The sequence below is a fragment of the Oncorhynchus clarkii genome, chromosome 20, assembly GCF_045791955.1.
Source record: "Oncorhynchus clarkii lewisi isolate Uvic-CL-2024 chromosome 20, UVic_Ocla_1.0, whole genome shotgun sequence".
Taxonomy (NCBI): Eukaryota; Metazoa; Chordata; class Actinopteri; order Salmoniformes; family Salmonidae; genus Oncorhynchus; species Oncorhynchus clarkii.
The window spans coordinates 65,487,518-65,507,138 of NC_092166.1; the positions used below are offsets into that span (position 1 = coordinate 65,487,518).

The following is a 19,621-nucleotide window of genomic DNA, read 5'->3' on the forward strand; positions in this document are numbered from 1 at the left end:
AAATCGGACTGTGGTGCAACTTCTGCCATGGTGCCATAAAGGCCCCTAGCTTACATAAATTCAGTGCAGTCTTTTTCACCTGGGAGATATGGTCTGTCTCATGGGTGCAGTGCTGCCAACTTAGCAACTTTGTCGCTATATTTAGCGAGTATTCAGACCCCTCTAGTGACACATTTTCAATAAAGTGACTAACAACAAATCTAGTGACTTTTTCTGGTGTTATTGGAGAATCTGACGTGAAAGCACGTATCATTCTTACTATTCTCAACGAGCAGCAGGTGCTGCCGTGAGCCCCACTCCCGTCCCAAAACACTCACAGGTGGCCCAGTCCTCACGCAGCAGTCCCTCCCGGGTGTAGTCAGAGCAGGAGATGTTCACCCCTCCACGTCCAGACTGCAAATTAATTGCGCATACGCCGCCGCTGACTGACCCCTAAGGCTTACTTTTAAAAAAACAATTAACCTGAATTAGGGCCAGACTAGTTACTATAATTTTCTCACATTGCCATTGACAGTTTTTTCTATTGTCTCTTTTTGGTCCTTTTAGACTGTTAATGTAGATTGTATACCATTTTTTTATTTTATGGTTAAAAATGTTCATGTTTTACTGTGACTTGTTGTAGGCTCCTAAGTGGACAATAAGGTTAAAAACAAAAACAAATTAAGAAAACTAAACTAAAAATAAAAAAAGAATCGTCAGAAGAAAGTTCATTTGTAGTTCTAAACATATTTAGTGTTTTTTTTACTCACTTTTTGTCTCTCCCACGACGTTATTCCTATCTCCTACAGCTCCATCACAGGTAGCCTAGTGGTTAGAGCATTGGACTAATAACTGAAAGATTGTAAGATTGAATCCCAGAGCCGACAAGGTAAAAATCTGTCCTTCTGCCAATGAACAAGGCAGTTAACCCACTGTTCCTATAATTGAAAATAATAATTTGTTCTTAGTTAACTGACTTGCCCAATAAAAAAATATGCACATTGTCAATTATGCAAATTATGCGATTACGTCATTTGGCGACTTTTAGGACAGCCAATATCTACTTTCCTTACTGAGGAGTTTGGAAACACTGCATGGGTGTGCTGTGCGTTGAGAGTAGGCTAGGATATCACATTACAAGGTGCATTTTGAAATGAGCAAAGTGGAGAGAAGATGAATGTCAGAAACAGTCAAATTCCATAGGACTAGGACATAGAATAACCTTTATGTTAAGTACATTAAATGAGAATAATAACCCGCCAAGGTACTTACAGTTGTATCTTTTTTATGTTTGTTTTCTTCGCCTACAAATCAATGAACACACATTTCATAGCACAGAAGAACAACTTCGAAATCTCTAGCCTATCAGCGCGACACTCCTGACCGGAAATATATAATCAGCCAATCAGCTTTGAATGGCAGAATTTTCAAAACTAACCCGCCATGTTGTTGTTATTTTTAGTTCTAACTTGGAAGTCGTTTATCCGAGTACTTCCATCCATAAAGGTTGCTAGATAGTTGGACTGCTAGAACTTGGATATCACCAATAATAATTACATTTTAAACAGGTAAGAGTACACATTGATAAAATCCTATTTTGATTAATATATCTCATAACTAGGTAGAGCATATTAAGCGTCAGTGACTAACCGTGACTGCTACTAGTAAGATAGCCAGCTAGTTTGTTTGGCTCATCGTTTGCTAACTAACGTTTTCTAAATATACAACCACACGATAATCAATATGTATTTGTCTGTAACAGCGTGTTAATAACTCGTAGTTTAATGCATTGTATGTATATTTGTCACAGGATCATGGACACAATGGAAGCTCGTTTCGGCCACATGCGTCAGCGTGACACCAGTGTGGACATGCTGCGGGTGAAGATGTCTCGCAGACGGTCGCAGTCCCAGAAGGAGAACCGAGACAAGGCCCTGAACAGCCGCAGACAGCTTGACAAACTCCCCGAACTGGAATGCTCTCAACTGGACATGTCTGTTGCAGAACATGTGTCAGTAATTCAGGAAAAAGCACCGAATGCAAAACAAGTGAAAAGTGAGTTTGTGTGCTTTTGATGTGCATTCGTGGATCACTTATTTAGCTACCTAACACTATTCTCTAGGTAACATTACTGTAGTCAGGTTAGCTGGCTTGAATATTTTCTTCTCTGAAACTGTGGTGTCAAAAAAAAAAATGTGCCTGAGCCAACTTCGCCCTCATGCCTCTTCATCCTCCACGCCCACTAATATTATGTAATCCCACACTGATCTATTTTCTCTCCAACTCCCTCATTCTATTTCTCAGACACTGCAGTGGAGGAGCGAATTAAAAAGCTTGCACGCTACAAAGAGAAGAAGGAGCTTGTGAAGGAGAAAGAGAAGAGGGCAAGGGAGAAGAAGGGGGTGTTTAAAGTTGGGCTATACCGGCCCCAGCCCCTGGCCCCTCTACCTCAGGCCCCAGCTGCCACGACCAAAGCCATGGTGAGGGGGCACAGCTTAACACGGAGTCTGTATACTGCTGACATATCTATAGATAGTATATCCATCGTCCTTGGGAGTCATCGTTCAATCGTTGAGTTGATGAAGATGTACTTGACTCATCACCAGAGGGTGAACTTGATGTGCTCAAAACTCATAGGGATATAAGACAGTAGCGGTCGGTGCCGTTTTAAGTTGAGGGAGGACAACATGTTTTTTTTTATACACTTGGCCTTATTTCTATTACATCATATTTGCTGACTGTCGTTCATCTTCCATTCACCCAGCTCAATGTAAAATTGATAGGTTTAGGCTACAACCCGATAATACAATTTTTGCTACAGCAGGTCGGGAGAAAATTGAGTAATCCAGGCAGTGACACATTCTATACCTCCTTGCACATGTGCCTGTATCTAGCTGATTTGGGGTGTAATCATTAGTCCAACAGTTGCAAACGAGTTTCTATTGGACAAATTCAGGTATGTTTATCCCTGTTTTGTTCTGTTTGCTTCCTTTAAGGAACGTTTTCGAGCAGAATTGGTGCAATGAATACACTCCTGATCACAGTTCACTTTCATAGCAGCCACATACAAAAACAGCATAATAATTTGCTCATTGTCAAATGTTTTGGCAGCTATACGCTCTCCTCTCACCTTTTCCCTTTGCTTGTGGACTTCAGTGCACAATACAACAGCTGCATATGACCAGGTCGAAAAAACCTTTCCATACCATAAACGCTAACTGCTACACACAGCTTACATCGTTGTCCCCTAATGTCAGTCAACATAGTTATTAACTACTAGAACTAACGCGTTAATAAACCTGCTACATTCGTGCACTTTAGCAGTTACACCGGCAGGCCACGATGGCAATAAATTAATAAAACCAAAAGCTTACGTTGACTTGAAAGAGTTCGTGTTGGATAGCCAGCCCGTAAACATAGCATCCATCTCTGTTTGAGTAGGCTAAACTAGCTAGCTGCATTTGCAAGCTAGGTAACATTTGCTAGCTCGGTAAGTGAAAGTGGAGAAAAAAACGCAATTACTTATATTAGTGCCTTCAAAAGTATTCACCCCCCTTGGCGTTTTTTGTATTTTGTTGCATTACAACCTGTAATATAAATCGTTTTTTGGGGGGGGGTTTCATGTAATGGACATGCACAAAATAGTCAAATTTAGTGAAATGAAAAAAATAATGTAAACTGAAAAGTGGTGGGTGCATTTGTATTCACCCCCTTCGCTATGAAGCCCCTAAATAAGATCTGATGCAACCAATTATCTTCAGAAGTCACATAATTAGTTAAAAAATACCACCTGTGTGCAATCTGTGTCACATGATCTGTGTGTATATGTGCCATTCTGAAAGGTCCCCGAGTCTGCAACACCACTGAGCAAGGGGCACTATGAAGACCATGGAGCTCTCCAAACAGGTCAGGGGCAAAGTTGTGGAGTACAGATCAGGGTTGGGTTATAAAAAAAACCCATTGAACAGCCCACGGAGCACCATTAAATCCATTATTAAAAAATTGAAAGAATATGGCACCACAACAAACCTGCCAAGAGAGGGCCTGCCCACAAGAGGCGCAACAAAGATAACCCTGAAGGAGTTGCTCCACAGCGGAGATTAGAGTTTTGCATCTGTCCATAGGACCACTTTAAGCTGTACACTCCACAGAGCTGGGCTTTACGGAAGTGTGAAAAAAGCCATTGCTTAAAGAAGAAAAATGCGAACACGTTTGGTGTTCGCCAAAGGCATGTGGGAGACTCCCCAAACATATGGAAGAAGGTACTCTGGTCAGATGAGACAAAAATTGAGCTTTTTGGCCATTAAGGAAAACACTGTCTGGCACAAACCCAACACCTTGCATCACCCCGAGAACACCATCTCCACAGTGAAGCATGGTGGTGGCAGCATCATCCAAGATGGCGTAGCAGTCGGATGTGTGCTTTGTCTTGTACCGTCCTGTCCCGTGTAAATATCGTATTCCCTCCTGGTATATATTTTAATCTCACTTTCCATCTACGGACTGAATATACTCTCCTGCAACCCGCTTCACCCTATGTGGTACGGAGCTGCTATTTTTATGCCTAAGAACCGGTACCCCAATCAGAAGCTAGCCAGCTAAATAGCTGGTAGTCAGTCAGCCACTGCTAGCGGTCTTCGCCGTTAACTCGGACACCAGCCAGCCTCAGCTCGGTCAATACCTGCCAGTCTGCCGATCCATCACGACTGGTCTGCCGACGTAATCGTCCGAGGTGGTTTCAACAGGCCCTTTCGTTGCGACGACGCCAAAGGCCCATCTGCTAGCCCCGGCCCGCTAGCTGTCTGAATTTCTGTGTCTCCAGCTCACCTAGCGTAGTAGCGACTACTGAATCGGCTCCCTGACTTACCTATTGCTACTCGCTGGACCCTATGATCACTTGGCTACACATGCCTCTCCCTAATGTCAATATGCCTTGTCTATTGCTGTTTTGGTTAGTGATTGTCTTTTTCACTGTAGAGCCTCCAGCCCTGCCCAATATATGCCTTAGATATCCCTTTTGTCACGCCTCTCACATATGCGGTGACCTCATCTGGCTTAACTGTTGCCTCCAGAGACAAAACCTCATCGTCACAATGCCTAGGTTTACCTTCACTGTACTCACACCCTTCCATACCCTTGTCTGTACGTTATGCCTTGAATCTATTCTTCCGCGCCCAGAAACCTGCTCCATTTACTCTCTGTTCCGAACGCACTAGACGGCCAGTTCTTATAGCCTTTAGCCGTACCCTTAGCCTACTCCTCCTCTGGTGATGTAGAGGTTCATTTGTTGACTTTTGTAACCGTAAAAGCCGTGGTTTCATGCATGGCCTCCTCCCTAAGTTTATTTTATTCACTGCGTTAGCACACTTCGCCAACCCTGATGTCCTAGCCGTGTCTGAATCCTGGCTTAGGAAGGCCACCAAAAATCCAGAAATTTCCAACTACAACATTTTCTGACAAGATAGAACTGCCAAAGTAGGCGGGGTTAGCCTGCAGAGTTCTGTCATACTGACCAGGTCTGTGCCCAAACAATTCAAGTTTCTACTTTTAAAAATCCCCCTTTCCAGAAACAAGTCTCTCACCATTGTTATAGACCCCCCTCAGCACCCAGCTGTGCCCTGGACACCATATGTGAATTGATTGCCCCCCATCTATTTTCAGAGCTCGTACTGTTGGGTGACCTAAACTGGGATATGCTTAACACCCCGGCCGTCCAACCATCTAAACTAGATGCCCTCAATCTCACAAATTATCAAGGAACCTACCAGGTACAACCCTAAATCTGTAACCATGGGCACCCTCTTAGATATCATCCTGACCAATTTGCCCTCTAAATACACCTCTGCTGTCTTCAACCAGGATCTCAGCGATCACTGCCTCATTGCCTGCGTCCTTAATGGGTCCGCGGTCAAACGTCCACCCCTCATCACAGTCAAACGCTCCCTAAAACACTTCAGCAAGCAGGCCTTTCTAATCGACCTGGCCCGGGTATCCTGGAAGAATATTGACCTCATCCCGTCAGTAGAGGATGCGTGGTTGTGCTTTTAAAAGCGCTTTCCTCATCTTAAATAAGCATGCCCGTTCAAAAAATGTAGAACTAAGAACAGATATCGCCCTTGGTTCACCCCAGACTTGACTGCCCCTGACCTGCACAAAAACATACTGTGGCTTTCTGCATTAGCATCGAGTAGCCCAAGCGATATGCTACTTTTCAGGGAAGTTAGGAACTAATATACATAGTCAATTAGGAAAGCTAAGGCTAGCTTTTTCAAACAAACATTTGCATCCTGTATAACAAACTCCAAAAAGTTGTGGGACACTGTAAAGTCCATGGAGAATAAGAGCACCATCTCTTAGATGCCCACTGCACTGAGGCTAGGAAACAATGTCACCACGATAATTGATTATTTCAATAAGCATTTTTCTACAGATGGCCATGCTTTCCACCTGGCTACCCCTAGCCCGACCAACGGCTCTGCACCCCCTGCAGCAACTTGCCCAAGCCCCCCCCCCTGCTTCTCCTTCACCCAAATCCAGACAGCTGATGTTCTGAAAGCGCTGCAAAATGTGGACCCTACAAATCAGCTGGCCTAGACAATCTGGACCATCTCCTTCTAAAATTATCTGCCGCAATTTTTGCAACCCCTATTACTAGCCTGTTCAACCTCTTTCGTATCGTCTGAGATCCCCAAAGATAGGAAACCTGCCACGGTCATCTCCCTCTTCAAAGGGGGAGACACTCTAGACTCACACTGTTACAGACCAATATCTATCCTACCCTGCCTTTCTAAGGTCTTCAAAAGCCAAGTTAACAAACAGATCATCGACCATTTTGAATCCCACCGTACTTTCTCCACTTTCCAATCTGGTGTCCAAGTTGGTCATGGGTGCACCTCAGCCACACTCAAGGTCCTAAACGATATCATAACCGCATAAAAGACAATACTGTGCAGCCATCTTCATCGACCTGGCCAAGGCTTTCGACTCTGTCAATCACTGCATTCTTATCGGCAGACTCAATATCCTTGGTTTCCTCAAATGACTGCTTCGCCTGGTTCAACAACTACTTCTCAGAGTTACGTGTGTCAAATCGGAGGGCCTGTTGTCCGGACCGTTGGCAGTCTCTATGGGGGTGCCACAGGGTTCAATTCTCGGGCTGACTCTTTTCTCTGTATATTGCAATGATGTCGCTCTTGCTGCTGGTGATACTCTGATCCACCTCTACGCAGACAACACCATTCTGTATACATCTGGCACTTTGGACACTGTGTTAACTAACCTCCAAACGAGCTTCAATGGCCCTCACTTCATATTCGTCGCCAAACCCACTGGCTCCAGGTCATCTATAAGTCTTATCTCAGCTCACTGGTCAGCCCCAAAGCCAACACTTACTTTGGCTGCCTTTCCTTGCAGTTCTCTGCTGCCCATGACTGGAACGAATTGCAAAAATCAGTTAAGCTGGAGACTTGTATCTCCCTCTCTAACTTTAAGCATCAGCTGTCAGAGCAGCTTACCGATCACTGTACCTGTAAATGGCACAACCAACTACATCCCCATATTGTTATTTATCTTCTTGCTGTTTTTCACCCCAGTATCTCTACTTGCACATATCACTCCAGTGTTAATGCAAAATTGTAATTATTTCACCTCTGTGGTCTATTTATTGCCTTAACTCCCTAATCTTCTACATTTGCACACATTGTACATTGTAAGAGGTTTTCTATTGTCTTATAGCCTGTACGTTTGTTTATGTGTAACTCTGTTGTTTTTGTCGCACTGCTTTGCTTTATGCGAACTTGTTCTCAACTGGCCTACCTGCTTAAATAAAGGCGCAAATTCAAAAATGTTTTGAAGATTGCTGTACACCAGCGGAACCCATTCAACTTGAAGGATCTGGAGAAGTTTTGCATAACTCCCAGTGGCTAGATGTGCCACGCTTACAGAGACATACCCCAAGAGACTTGCAGCTGTAATTGCTGCAAAAGGTTGCTCTACAAAGTTTTGACCCTGGGGGGATGAATAGTTATGCATGCTCAAGGTTCCTGTTTTTTGTGTTTCACAAGAAAAGTAGGCATGTCTTGTAAATCAAATGATACAGCCCCCCCCCCCCCCAAAAAAAACAAAAACAAATATATTTTAATTCCAGGTTGTAAGGCAACAAAATAGTAAAAATGCCAAGGAGGTGAATACTTTCGCATGCCACTGTAGCTAGCACTGTCTTTCTCTCTCTCAGGCAACTATTCACCACATTTTATGCACTGCAGTACTAGCTAGCTATAGTTTATGCTTTCAGTAGTAGATTATTCTTTGATTGCGTCGACATATCAGTTCATACTGCAAGAGCTCTGATAGGTTGGAGGACATCCTCCGGAAGTTGTCATAATTACTGTGGAAGTCTGTGGTAGGGGGTGAGAACCATGAGCCTCCTAGGTTTTGTATTGAAGTCAATGTAACCAGAGGAGGACGGAAACTAACTGTCCTCCGGCTACACCATGGTGTTAAAGCTGCTGTAGACCTTTGTTGCAAAACTGTGTGTTTTAATCAATTATTTGGTGACGTGACTATATTTAGTATAGTTTTATCTAAAAAAAAACAGGATCACTTTTTTGTTTCACTATTTTTATGAAAGTCCCCTGTCTCCTCTGAGGAGCCGCCACTGATATAAGAACAGAACGGGTGTTCTTAAGCCACGTTTATACCTGGTGCTAACATGCGTCCTTTGTCCCGATTGTGTCCACATCCTGATAGTGCCCATATTTGTAGACTGGTGTAGACTATAAAAAGACACATTGTGGTTTGATTTTGATCAGATCTTCCTGACCACCACCGGAGGTATTCGGGCACGCATTGTCTGTGTATCTCTCAAGTGTAGACTAATCTGGACAGTGACACCATTTACATCCTCATTATCCTACCTTCAATCATTGACAGCTGGCACAATTGACTTATGACAGCAATATGTTTTAAAATAAATATTATTTTTGAAAGAATATCTGTCACGTTTGCATACAGGGAGGGACCAGGAAATCTGGTCACAATGTGGACACAGTGGCTGGATGAGACATTTTACTACCATGTGTAAACACATTTGAAAATGTGGTAACAATCCGATTGTGGACAAGACCAGGACAAAGGATGCCGGTTAGCACCAGGTATAAGCAAGGATTTAGTGGTGTTACGTTGTCATAACGTGGCCTTGCCTTTTCCTCCTACCAGGCAACAACGACAGTGGTCCTGCCCCAATCCACCAGAGTGACGCGCTCAACCATGAGGCAGCAGGTCCCCAAGGTGATAAAAAAAAATAATAATAATTGCCCTACCAAGTCTGCATTTTGTTCTGCACACATCTTTTATATAATATGTTTTATTAGATTATTTAGTCAATAACTATAATAGCAGCTTTTTGGAATAACCATATAATTGACAAAATGCTGTATTTTCTCTGTTCCATTGACCTAGGCACCACAGACTATTGACACTGTCCCTTCTTCAAGAAAAGGTTGGTGTTTTTTGTTGTTTGAAAAACAATTTTCCACCCTGTATAATCATTGAATGGTGTGCTTAGTTAAACACCTGTATGTACTGACTGCTAACCCCTTAACTTGACCTGGTTCTGTCTTAGTTGAACCAGCTGTGGTCAGGTCAACCAGGAGAACAAAGATCACTTTAGGTAACACTCGTAACCATGACAAAAATATTGTCAGCTGTTCTATACATTATGCCTCAACCTTTTTGTTCAGCCAATTATTTAACCCCAATAAACATATCCTTGACTTGTAATGTAACTGTTCTTTTTCCACTTTCCTGCAGGTGAACAAGTCGTCAGAGCCCCATCCACAAGGTCAGCTAACAGGCCTCTGGTCTCTGTGGCCCCGGTGGCAAAGGACAAACCTGCTGCAGCTCCCAAGACCAGATCAAATGCCAAGCAGTCTGCATCACCACCTGTTGGCAGAGGGAGGAACACCAGGGGTGAGCTTTGGCAGCTGACATCCCACGCTTCATATGCATTATTCCTCTACAGCATTTTATGTGGTTTCCCCCATTTTATTTCTGCATTAAAAAAAAATAAAGAAAAAGGTACATTTTGACATTCTCTTTAGGAAATACTGAAAGCAATAAGCAAGCTGCTGTAAAAGTGAAAAAGCCAGTGGAGGAGCCCAGGGCTGCCAGCCCGCCACCCCCCAGTGTAAAGGAGGAGAAGATGGTAGAAGACCCTTCCCCTGCTGATCCAGAACCTGTCCCAGCCCAGGCCTCCTCCCTCCCCCCTCCAGCCCCTACCCCGTCCTCCTTCGCTCCTCAGGGCTTTGTGTTCCAGGCCCCAGCAGGCCTGTCCAACTTCAAGCCCACCCCTCTCACCCCCCGCTCTGCAGACTCCTTCTTCAAACCCAGGTAACACATTGTGGGTTTCTGATCAGTCTGTATCCCTCTGACATATTTTAGATTCCCTTGTAATATTTATTAGATGCATTACAGATGCATTTTTTTCTGCTGGGGTATGAAAATCTGGTTGATATACTGTTACTGCTTATTAAAATATGACTGGCTGTCATTTCTTACTGAAAACATATTGTCATTTTCTATGTTTTAAATCTTCATCCTCCTCTCTGCAGTGTCCCTGCCTTTGTACTACCACCTGTGCCACTCTGGCTCTCTGACTTGGTGCCCAAAATGGAGCTCAGTGCTCCCTCTCCTGCCAAGTCCCCTGTACAATCCCCACCTTCTCCTACTCTGGCCCCTCAGTGTCCCCAGGAACCAGAGCATGATGTGCCCTACTTTAGGTGAGGGTTACATTTTAGCTGACAAACTTATCATGCATATTATATGAAACCAAGTCAACAGCGAAGTTCCTGACCTAGACAAGTGTTGTGTCATGTGATATGTGAATGTCTGTCTGTGTGTCTGTCAGGTTGGTGGTGGTCAGTGAGACCGAGAGACTGACAGCATTTTGTCAGCAGTGGGAGCCCAGGGTGGATGATGCCTCTATCCCTGAAGAGAGTGAGTGACTTGACGTGTTTTAACCATCTTAAGTGGTCGATTTGGATTTCTATTAGCGAAATGCATCCTACAACATTTCCTCAATGTTTATATCCATCCCTTTGTGAAGTGCGGGACCGTATGCGTACTGCAGTGGGGCAGGCCAGGCTGCTGATGAAGGAGAGGTTTGGTCAGTTCTCTGGCCTGGTCGATGACTGTGCGCTTGGCAGAGGAGAGAAGATCACCACATGCACCGACTTGCAAGGCTTCTGGGACATGGTCTACTACCAGGTGGGTTAGTGACTAGGAGGACTTGGTCTACTGCCAGGTGGGTTAGTGATTACTAGGACATGGTTTACTGCCAGGTGGGTTAGTGACTAGAAGGACATGGTTTACTGCCAGGTGGGTTAGTGATTACGAGGACATGGTTTACTGCCAGGTGGGTTAGTGATTACGAGGACATGGTTTACTGCCAGGTGGGTTAGTGATTACTAGGACATGGTTTACTGCCAGGTGGGTTAGTGACTAGAAGGACATGGTTTACTGCCAGGTGGGTTAGTGACTAGGAGGACATGGTTTACTGCCAGGTGGGTTAGTGATTACTAGGACATGGTTTACTGCCAAGTGGGTTAGTGACTAGAAGGACATGGTTTACTGCCAGGTAGGTTAGTGATTACTAGGACATGGTTTACTGCCAGGTGGGTTAGTGACTAGAAGGACATGGTTTACTGCCAGGTGGGTTAGTGATTACGAGGACATGGTTTACTGCCAGGTGGGTTAGTGATTACTAGGACATGGTTTACTGCCAGGTGGGTTAGTGACTAGGAGGACATGGTCTACTACCAGGTGGGTTAGTGATTACTAGGACATGGTCTACTACCAGGTGGGTTAGTGACTAGGAGGACTTGGTCTACTGCCAGGTGGGTTAGTGACTAGGAGGACATGGTCTACTGCCAGGTGGGTTAGTGACTAGAGGACATGGTCTACTGCCAGGTGGGTTAGTGACTAGGAGGAAATGGTTTACTCCTGTGTGTGTGTGTCAGTTTGTGTAGAATTAGATGAACAGACACGGGTGTTTAGTCTGTTTATGCTTGACTTTTAACACTAAATGTAAGCTATACTAGCTACCTCTAGGAAGAATTACCACCTAGATTGGTACAGCCTTCTAAAAGGTTGAAAATTTGCAAATGTGGCAAGCTTTCTAAAAAGGCATCCCCTCTTTCCTCACTCACCTTGTTCAACGCTTCCTTTTTCAGGTAGAAGACGTGAACAATAAGTTTGGTGCTCTGAAGGAAGCAGAGTCTAAGGGTTGGCAGGAGGAGAGAAAGCCCCCACCACGACAGAGGAAGGTGGTCAAGAAGCCGGCCTCTGCTCCGGTGGCAAAGCCTGTTGGTGGAGCTGCCGCCAAGTCTCGTCTGGCTGCGATCAAGGCTGCTATTAAGGTCAAGCAGCAGGCTGCAGAGGCAGAGAAGGCAGTCCAGGCTGCAGGGCCAGGCAGTGCTGTGGACGACCCTGCTCCAGCTCCTCAGGACCCCCAGGCAGAGATCTTGGCCCCAGAGTCGCCGGTGGTGGTGTTCCAGGGAGGCTTCTTTCAGGTGGAGAGTCCCGCCAAACTCACAGGTGAGAGTCATACCTCTGCTGTTCTTCTCCCATGCCTCCCCTCAACTGCTGTGATGCACAGAGATATGGATGGCGGGAGAGGAAGATGCATAGAATGGCAGGCTGAAAGGACAGAGGGTTTGCGCGGGCCTGGAAGAAAGCTGACATCTCCCTCTGTCAGTGTTAGAGTTGTGAATTGACTGACTGCTGTGTTGTCTCTGTCTTTCTAGGCTCTGTGAGGAGATCAACCCGTGTAGCTGCCAGGCCGCCTCAGGCATCTCCCTGCTCTGTCACCAAGTTCTCCACCCCCGTCAGAACCCGCCACTCCAATGCTGCTGCAGCTGCACAACCCTCTACTCTCCCCTGCCTCACCCCTGCTCGCTCCACCCTCACCCCTGCTCGCTCCACCCTCTCCCCTGCCCGTCTGTCTGATGCCACCCCACTCTGCACCCTGGCCCCCGCCCAGAATAGCCCCACCAGAGTCTCTCTCTGCTTCTCACCAGTCAAAGAAGCTTTGATAGACGCCCAGTCAGAGGAAGGCCCCTGCTACCAACCAGAGCTAGTCTCGGTCCAGAATGAAGTCACTCCTGACAAACCAGAGCCCGAGAGCATGCAGGAAGCTTGTGACCAATCGGAGGTTGTCACAGAGCCCACTGTTTGCCATGAAGAGCACATTGAGAGCTCTGAGTCTGAGAAAATGAGCCAATCGCCATCCAACACGCAACAGCTGACCAATGACGAAATGACCCAAGAAGTCTTCAGCCAATCGGTGTTGGCCGCAGAGGAGCCCAACCAATCGGCACTCCTGGCCATGCCTGAAGTGAGCAGCACTTTGGCTACCCAGTCAATTCTATCCTCTCCCTCACTCCAGGACAGAGAAGAAGATTTAGAGGACTACGATATCAGCTTACCCATCTCACCAAGGCTTCCCCTCTCTCCTTCACTGCCCCACACTCCCACCAATGGAGCAGAGTTCTCCCCAGTCAGGAGCCCTGCCTTCAGCTTCACCCTCTCCTCCAATCCAGCCAGGCCAAAACCTACCGAGGACAGCCTATCTCCCCTCTCCTCACCCTGCCTGGTGCCCTCCTCTCCTACTGTCCAGGTCTCCCTCAGCGTCTCAGCTAATGCCGATGTGACAGTGACTCCAAACAGTTATATCACTGAGGTAAGTTTTTTTTTGGCAAAGGAGATACGTGTGTGTGTGTGTGTGTGTGTGTGTGTGTGTGTGTGTGTGTGTGTGTATATAAACTCAGCAAAAAAAGAAATGTCCTTTCACTGTCAACTGCGTTTATTTTCAGCGAACTTAACATGTAAAAATATTTGTATGAACATAACAAGATTCAACAACAGACAAACTGAACAAGTTCAACAGACATGTGACTAACAGAAATGGAATAATGTGTCCCTGAACAAAGGGGGGGTCAAAAGTAACAGTCAGTATCTGGTGTGGCCACCAGCTGCATTAAGTACTGCAGTGCATCTCCTTCTCATGATTTGCCAGTACTTGCTGTGAGATGTTACCCCACTCTTCCACCAAGGCACCTGCAAGTTCCTGGACATTTCTGGGGGGGAATGGCCCTATCCCTCACCCTCCGATCCAACAGGTCCCAGACGTGCTCAATGGGATTGAGATTTGGGCTCTTCGCTGGCCATGGAAAAAACACTGACATTCCTGTCTTGCAGGAAATCACACACAGAACGAGCAGTATGGCTGGTGGCATTGTCATGCTGGAGGGTCATGTCAGGACGAGCCTGCAGGAAGGGTACCACATGAAGGAGGAGGATGTCTTCCCTGTAATGCACAGCATTGAGATTGCCTGCAATGACGACAAGCTCAGTCTGATGATGCTGTGACACACCGCCCTAGACCATGACGGATCCTCCACCTCCAAATCGTTCCTGCTCCAGAGTACAGGCCTCCGTGTAGAGCTCATTCCGTCGACGATAAACGCGAATCCGACCATCACCCCTGGTGAGACAAAACCGCGACTCGTCAGTGAAGAGCACTTTTTGCCAGTCCTGTGTCTGGTCCAGCAACGGTGGGTTTGTGCCCATGGGTGACATTTATTTCCATGGTCACATCTGCAGTCCTCATTTCTCCTTGCAGCATGCCTAAGGCACATTCACGCAGATGAGCAGGGACCCTGGGCATCTTTCTTTTGGTGTTTTTCAGAGTTTGTAGAAAGGCCTCTTTAGTGTCCTAAGTTTTCTTAACTGTGACCTTTATTGCCTACCGTCTGTAAGCTGTTAATGTCTTAATAAGTGCCATTCAACAAGCATGGGAAACAGTGATTAAACCCTTCACAATGAAGATCTGTGAAGTTATTTGGATTTTTATGAATTGTCTTTGAAAGACAGGATCCTGAAGAAGGGATGTTTATATATGTATGTATGTATATGTGTGTACACCCCTTCAAATGAGTGGATTCCGCTATTTCAGCCACAGCTGTTGCTGACCAGAGTATAACATTTATCAAACAGCCATGGAGAATCTCCATAGACAAATATTGGCAGTAGAGCTGAGTGACTTTCAACGTGGCATCGTCATAGGATGCCACCTTTCCAACAAGTCAGTTCGTCAAATTTCTGCCCTATTAGAGCTGCCCTGGTCAACTGTAAGTGATGTTATTGGGAAGTTGAAATGTCTAGGAGCAACAACAGCTCAACTGCAGTGCTAGGCCACACAAGCTCACAGAACGGGACCACTGAGTGCTGAAGAACGTAATAATAGTCTGTCCTCAGTTGCAACACTCTCTACCGAGTTCGGAACTGCCTCTGGAAGCAACGTCAGCACAAGGAACTGTTCATCGGGAGCGTCATGAAATGGGTTTCCGTGGCCGAGCAATCGCACAGAAGACTGATCATTTTGTGAAATACCAAGAGTGGTGTAAAGCTTGCCACTGTTGGACTCTGGGGCAGTGGAAACGCCTTCTCTGGAGTGATGAATCACGTTTCACCATCTGGCAGTCCGACAGAAGATTCTCTCGGTTTGGCGGATGCTTGGAGAAAACTACCTGCCCCAATTTTATATTGGCAACTTTGAAGTTTGGTGTAGGAGGAATAATGTTCTAGGGCTGTTCTTCGTGGTTCAGGTTAGGCCCCATAGTTCTAGTGAAGGGAAATCTTAACGCTGAAGCTTACAACGACATTCTAGATTCTGTGCTGCCAACTTTGTTGAAAACCTTTTGGATTAATTGGAACGCAGACTGCGAGCCAGGCCTAATCGCCCAACATCAGTGCCAGACCTTACTCATGCTCTTGTGGCTGAATGGAAGCCAGTCCCCGCAGCAATGCTCCAAAACCAGTGGAAAGCCTTCCCTGTAGGCTGTTACAGCAGTGTAGGGGGGAACAACTCCATATTAATGCCCATAATTAAGGAATGAGATGTTTGAGCAGGTGTCCACATACTTTTGGTCATGTAGTTGAGCTGATCTTAATGAATGACTGGCAAGAGGTAATTGTTTTCTCTAAATACACTAGAGTCTTCTGGGGTTGGAGTTTGAGCGCTACCTCCAACCTGTAGCAAGCTGCAGCTTGTCGCCACGGGAGTTGGCTGTTGCTGAGGAGATGCTGTCGCCCATGGCGATCGACGTAGAAATGGAGAGTCCGATGGCTCAGTCTGGAGAGCCCACTTGGGAGGAAGCGTCGTCTCCCACAGGTAAGTGGTGTGTGTGTGTACACCTGGGTTTCGGTGCATGGATAGGCTTTGACCTGGATATTTGTATTCCTTATGGTGGATTTGTTTTCTTTTTCAATCAAGTCATTTTTGTATTCCCTCCTCACTCCCATCACAGCGTTTCCCAGTTTGGCACAAATGTTCACCCCACGGACCACAAAGGTTAACTTCCTTGTTTTACCCCCTTCTTTCTCACATATATAAAGTATGATTTCATTTGGTGTTGGATCACTTTTCACTATGGTGTTCTGAAATATGTGATTTTACTATTAGGCATGCATTCATCTCAATTCATCAACTGACCCATGCTGTCCCCACTTCATTCTCCTAAATCTCTTCTCTCTCCTCCAGCCAGTTGAGTCGGATATGTTGCTGTTCACCCCTGATCAGATGGACAGAGTGAGACAGTCAATGTGCCCCAGTGACCTCATGTCATTCACACCTCCATCTAATAGAACAAACAACTGATGAGACCGATTTGCTTAACTGCTGTTTTTTTCCCTCCATTTCGCTCTAGAGACTAGTTTTTATTGTCTCAAGAAAATAATTAGTTTATATGCATTGTTACTTTTTTCTAAACTCCTCTAATTGTCAGAAAAGTGTTTTTATGTAACTTCAACAGATTTTCAAGGAGTTTCCTTAAATTCTTTGTCATGTCTACTACACCTTTTTTTATTGAAATACCAAAAAGGCTCCAGGTAGTTTCCTAATTGTTAAGCACATTTTCTATGGTGCCCAGGTGTGTGCAGTAAAAAAAAAAATTGAACCAAGAGTTTATAAATACCGGTAGCCTAAATTCTTCTATGTTGAATATGCATTCTGAAAAACCTTTTGGTTTGTGTAAATAAAATGTTGATTCTTCTAATTGGTCTTCAACAGACTTCTTTTTTAAAGGGTTCCTCTCCTTCAAGCACTATTGAAGCAACGCTGCAACATGTTATATTTTACAGTGAAGGCTGCAGCAGGAGCTAACTGGTTTGTCAGTGCCTCTTTCTACAACTATAGCATCTATACCAAACAATGACTGAATCATGAAACAGTATTTTATTATCAGAAGAATTGTGTGAAATGCATGTTCATGTAGAGGACTTATGATTTTTTTATTTTATTTATTTTTTTATTTTACCTTTATTTAACCAGGCAAGTCAGTTAAGAACAAATTCTTATTTTCAATGACGGCCTGGGAACAGTGGGTTAACTGCCTGTTCAGGGGCAGAACGACAGATTTTTACCTTGTCAGCTCGGGGGTTTGAACTCGCAACCTTCGGGTTCCTAGTCCAACGCTCTAACCACTAGGCTACCCTGCCGCCCATTTGATAGACCATGATCTGAAAATGTCTGTTTTTAATCTGGCACTAGCATACAGGTCTTACAGTCCTATCTCTCCCAAACCCCAGGGTGATCTGGGTAGTCTATTTCCTCTTAGCCGCTGCAGGCAGGTGACTGTTTGGTGATGACCACAGAGGTGGTGGAGGCCACAGTTATCTCAGCCACTGGAGACGGGTTAAGGTCACTCTCTGGCCCTTTGCCTTGCTCCTCCCTCCATATCTCCTCTGCCTCCCACTGATTTCTCAACCCTGAAAAGGACAGTTTTATAATTTATTTATTTGTTGTGGAGTTACCATGAAGAGCTTGTGTTGGACCAGAGTTTGACATCAGCATTCATTGTGCACACCAGGGCCAGATTTCCTAGACTAAAAATCACTTCAAAAGTGTTCTCTGGGTTTTAATCTTGGGACATTTGACTGTCCCTTAGGGTGTGGTTAGGATTCAAACTGGATGAAGGGGCCTCTTCATAATGTCTCTCAGTACCTGGTGTCTTCCTTGGCCTTAGCCAGAGCGAGGCAGTGCTAGTGCAGTCTGCGTCAGCCTCTCGTCCTGCACCTTCCTTCTCAGCTCCAGGCTGTACACTGGTGAGTCCCCTCTGGGTCCAGCTCAGTGTCCGCAGGACAGGAAGTCTTCCCTGCTCCTTCAGCTCCTCCTGATCCATTCCTCTTAAACAGGCTCGGGTTAGGATACACAGCAGGAGTGAGATTGGGATGAGCACACCATAGAAACATTTTATAATTAGAAGATACTGAATTCCAAATCACCCTCGCCCCTACATTTGGCATTCACCATTTGCACAAGTGTCCCAAAGCTGAGGGAGTGAAAATTGAGGGTGTAGGAGCAAATTAGACCATGTCAGCAAGGCTGCAGGCTCCAGAGCGACGTGGTATCCCAACAAGCATAGTGATAGGTTTGAAGTTTGCGCAATTTCATACAGAAGAATGGAGGTATGCCTAATTTATATGCCACGTGCATTTAATTTAAAAAAAGATATACACACAACAAATGGAATGCCGCCCAAATTAAATGTTTAACTGTTAGATGTTTCTTGTAAAATGACAGGGGGAATTAGAATTTCATGTTATTATTTGAATGTGGAACAAATTGCATAACTCAAGTCATGAGTCCTGAAGTTGATGTGTTTATTGATTCCCCCCCCCCCCACCACCACTGAAAGTTTCATCAACACATGACGAGGGCCCTCGGAGCGAGTTGCTATGGGTGAAAGGGTGGTTGGGGATGAACCGTGATTTTCAGAGGTCATCAAATTAGTTGTGTAATCTACCTGTGCTGGGGGGATGATTATGGGGAGGGTGATTTGACACTAGCTTCCACTGCTGATAGAGGTGGGGCTACCCATGGTGATCCCTGAGTCCTCAGTGTCTGAGTGGGTTACTGACCCACCACCTGACTCTGAAACACAGGAATACACTTTCAACAATGCCGCAAAGATGTAACCATCTTAACAATGTAAATTGGGCTCTCCAGATATGTGGGTACAGTAAAAGAGGACCCCTCAACCGATCTGTGATTTGAGGTTGCCTGCTGCATTGAGACTGGGCTCCACCCCTGCGGGTGTAGACAGCTGGAGACTCCTTGGATTTTCCCATCTGGGTAGAAAAATATTATTGAATTAATAATTTTTGGACGTGGGTTTGTCTCAATTGCTAGAATTTTCCATGTGAGATTACCTGTAATTTGACTGAAAGCTGATTATACCAATCAGCTTTCAGTTCAGTTGGATGACTTTACAGTAGGTTCAGCCAGAGGGGAGGGCCGCTGTCTCTTGTCCTCTCCCCAGGGGAAACCCTCCTGGTGTCAGCAAGAGTGCAGCTCTTCAGCTGGTGGTCTGACCATCCCTCTGATCCCTGACCTCTGCACAACCCAGCAATGCCTCAAAGAACTCCAGGAATGTAATCTAGAATCAGGTCCACCACCATGAACGTTCACTTAACTTATTTGTTTTTAAAGTGTCTTTGAGATTCTTATTGTAATGAAAATCGCTATACAAATTAAATATATTATGTATTATTAGACCCCTAAACAGCTTCTATCCCTTGGCCA

At 45.2% G+C, this 19,621-nt stretch overlaps 1 protein-coding gene across 1 annotated transcript; it reads left to right on the forward strand.

The window, feature by feature from the left end:
* The first annotated feature begins 1,439 nt into the window (after positions 1-1,439).
* Positions 1,440-17,093, forward strand: LOC139375654 (discs, large (Drosophila) homolog-associated protein 5). The gene is made up of 16 exons (XM_071117458.1): positions 1,440-1,547; positions 1,790-2,034; positions 2,284-2,459; positions 9,196-9,267; positions 9,439-9,478; positions 9,602-9,649; positions 9,790-9,948; positions 10,080-10,368; positions 10,590-10,757; positions 10,886-10,974; positions 11,084-11,244; positions 12,210-12,573; positions 12,783-13,717; positions 16,033-16,210; positions 16,347-16,390; positions 16,580-17,093. The coding sequence occupies exons 2-16, from the start codon at positions 1,794-1,796 to the stop codon at positions 16,694-16,696; spliced, it is 3,081 nt and encodes a 1,026-aa protein (XP_070973559.1). The 5' UTR covers positions 1,440-1,547; positions 1,790-1,793; the 3' UTR covers positions 16,697-17,093.
* The last annotated feature ends 2,528 nt before the right edge of the window (positions 17,094-19,621 follow it).

Coding starts and splice junctions, on each gene's coding strand:
- LOC139375654 (XM_071117458.1), top strand. CDS start 1,794: ATGGACACAATGGAAGCTCGTTTCGGCCACATGCGTCAGCGTGACACC. Junction 2,460..9,195: donor CTGCCACGACCAAAGCCATG/GTGAGGGGGCAC, acceptor TCCTCCTACCAG/GCAACAACGACAGTGGTCCT. Junction 10,758..10,885: donor CATGATGTGCCCTACTTTAG/GTGAGGGTTACA, acceptor TGTGTCTGTCAG/GTTGGTGGTGGTCAGTGAGA.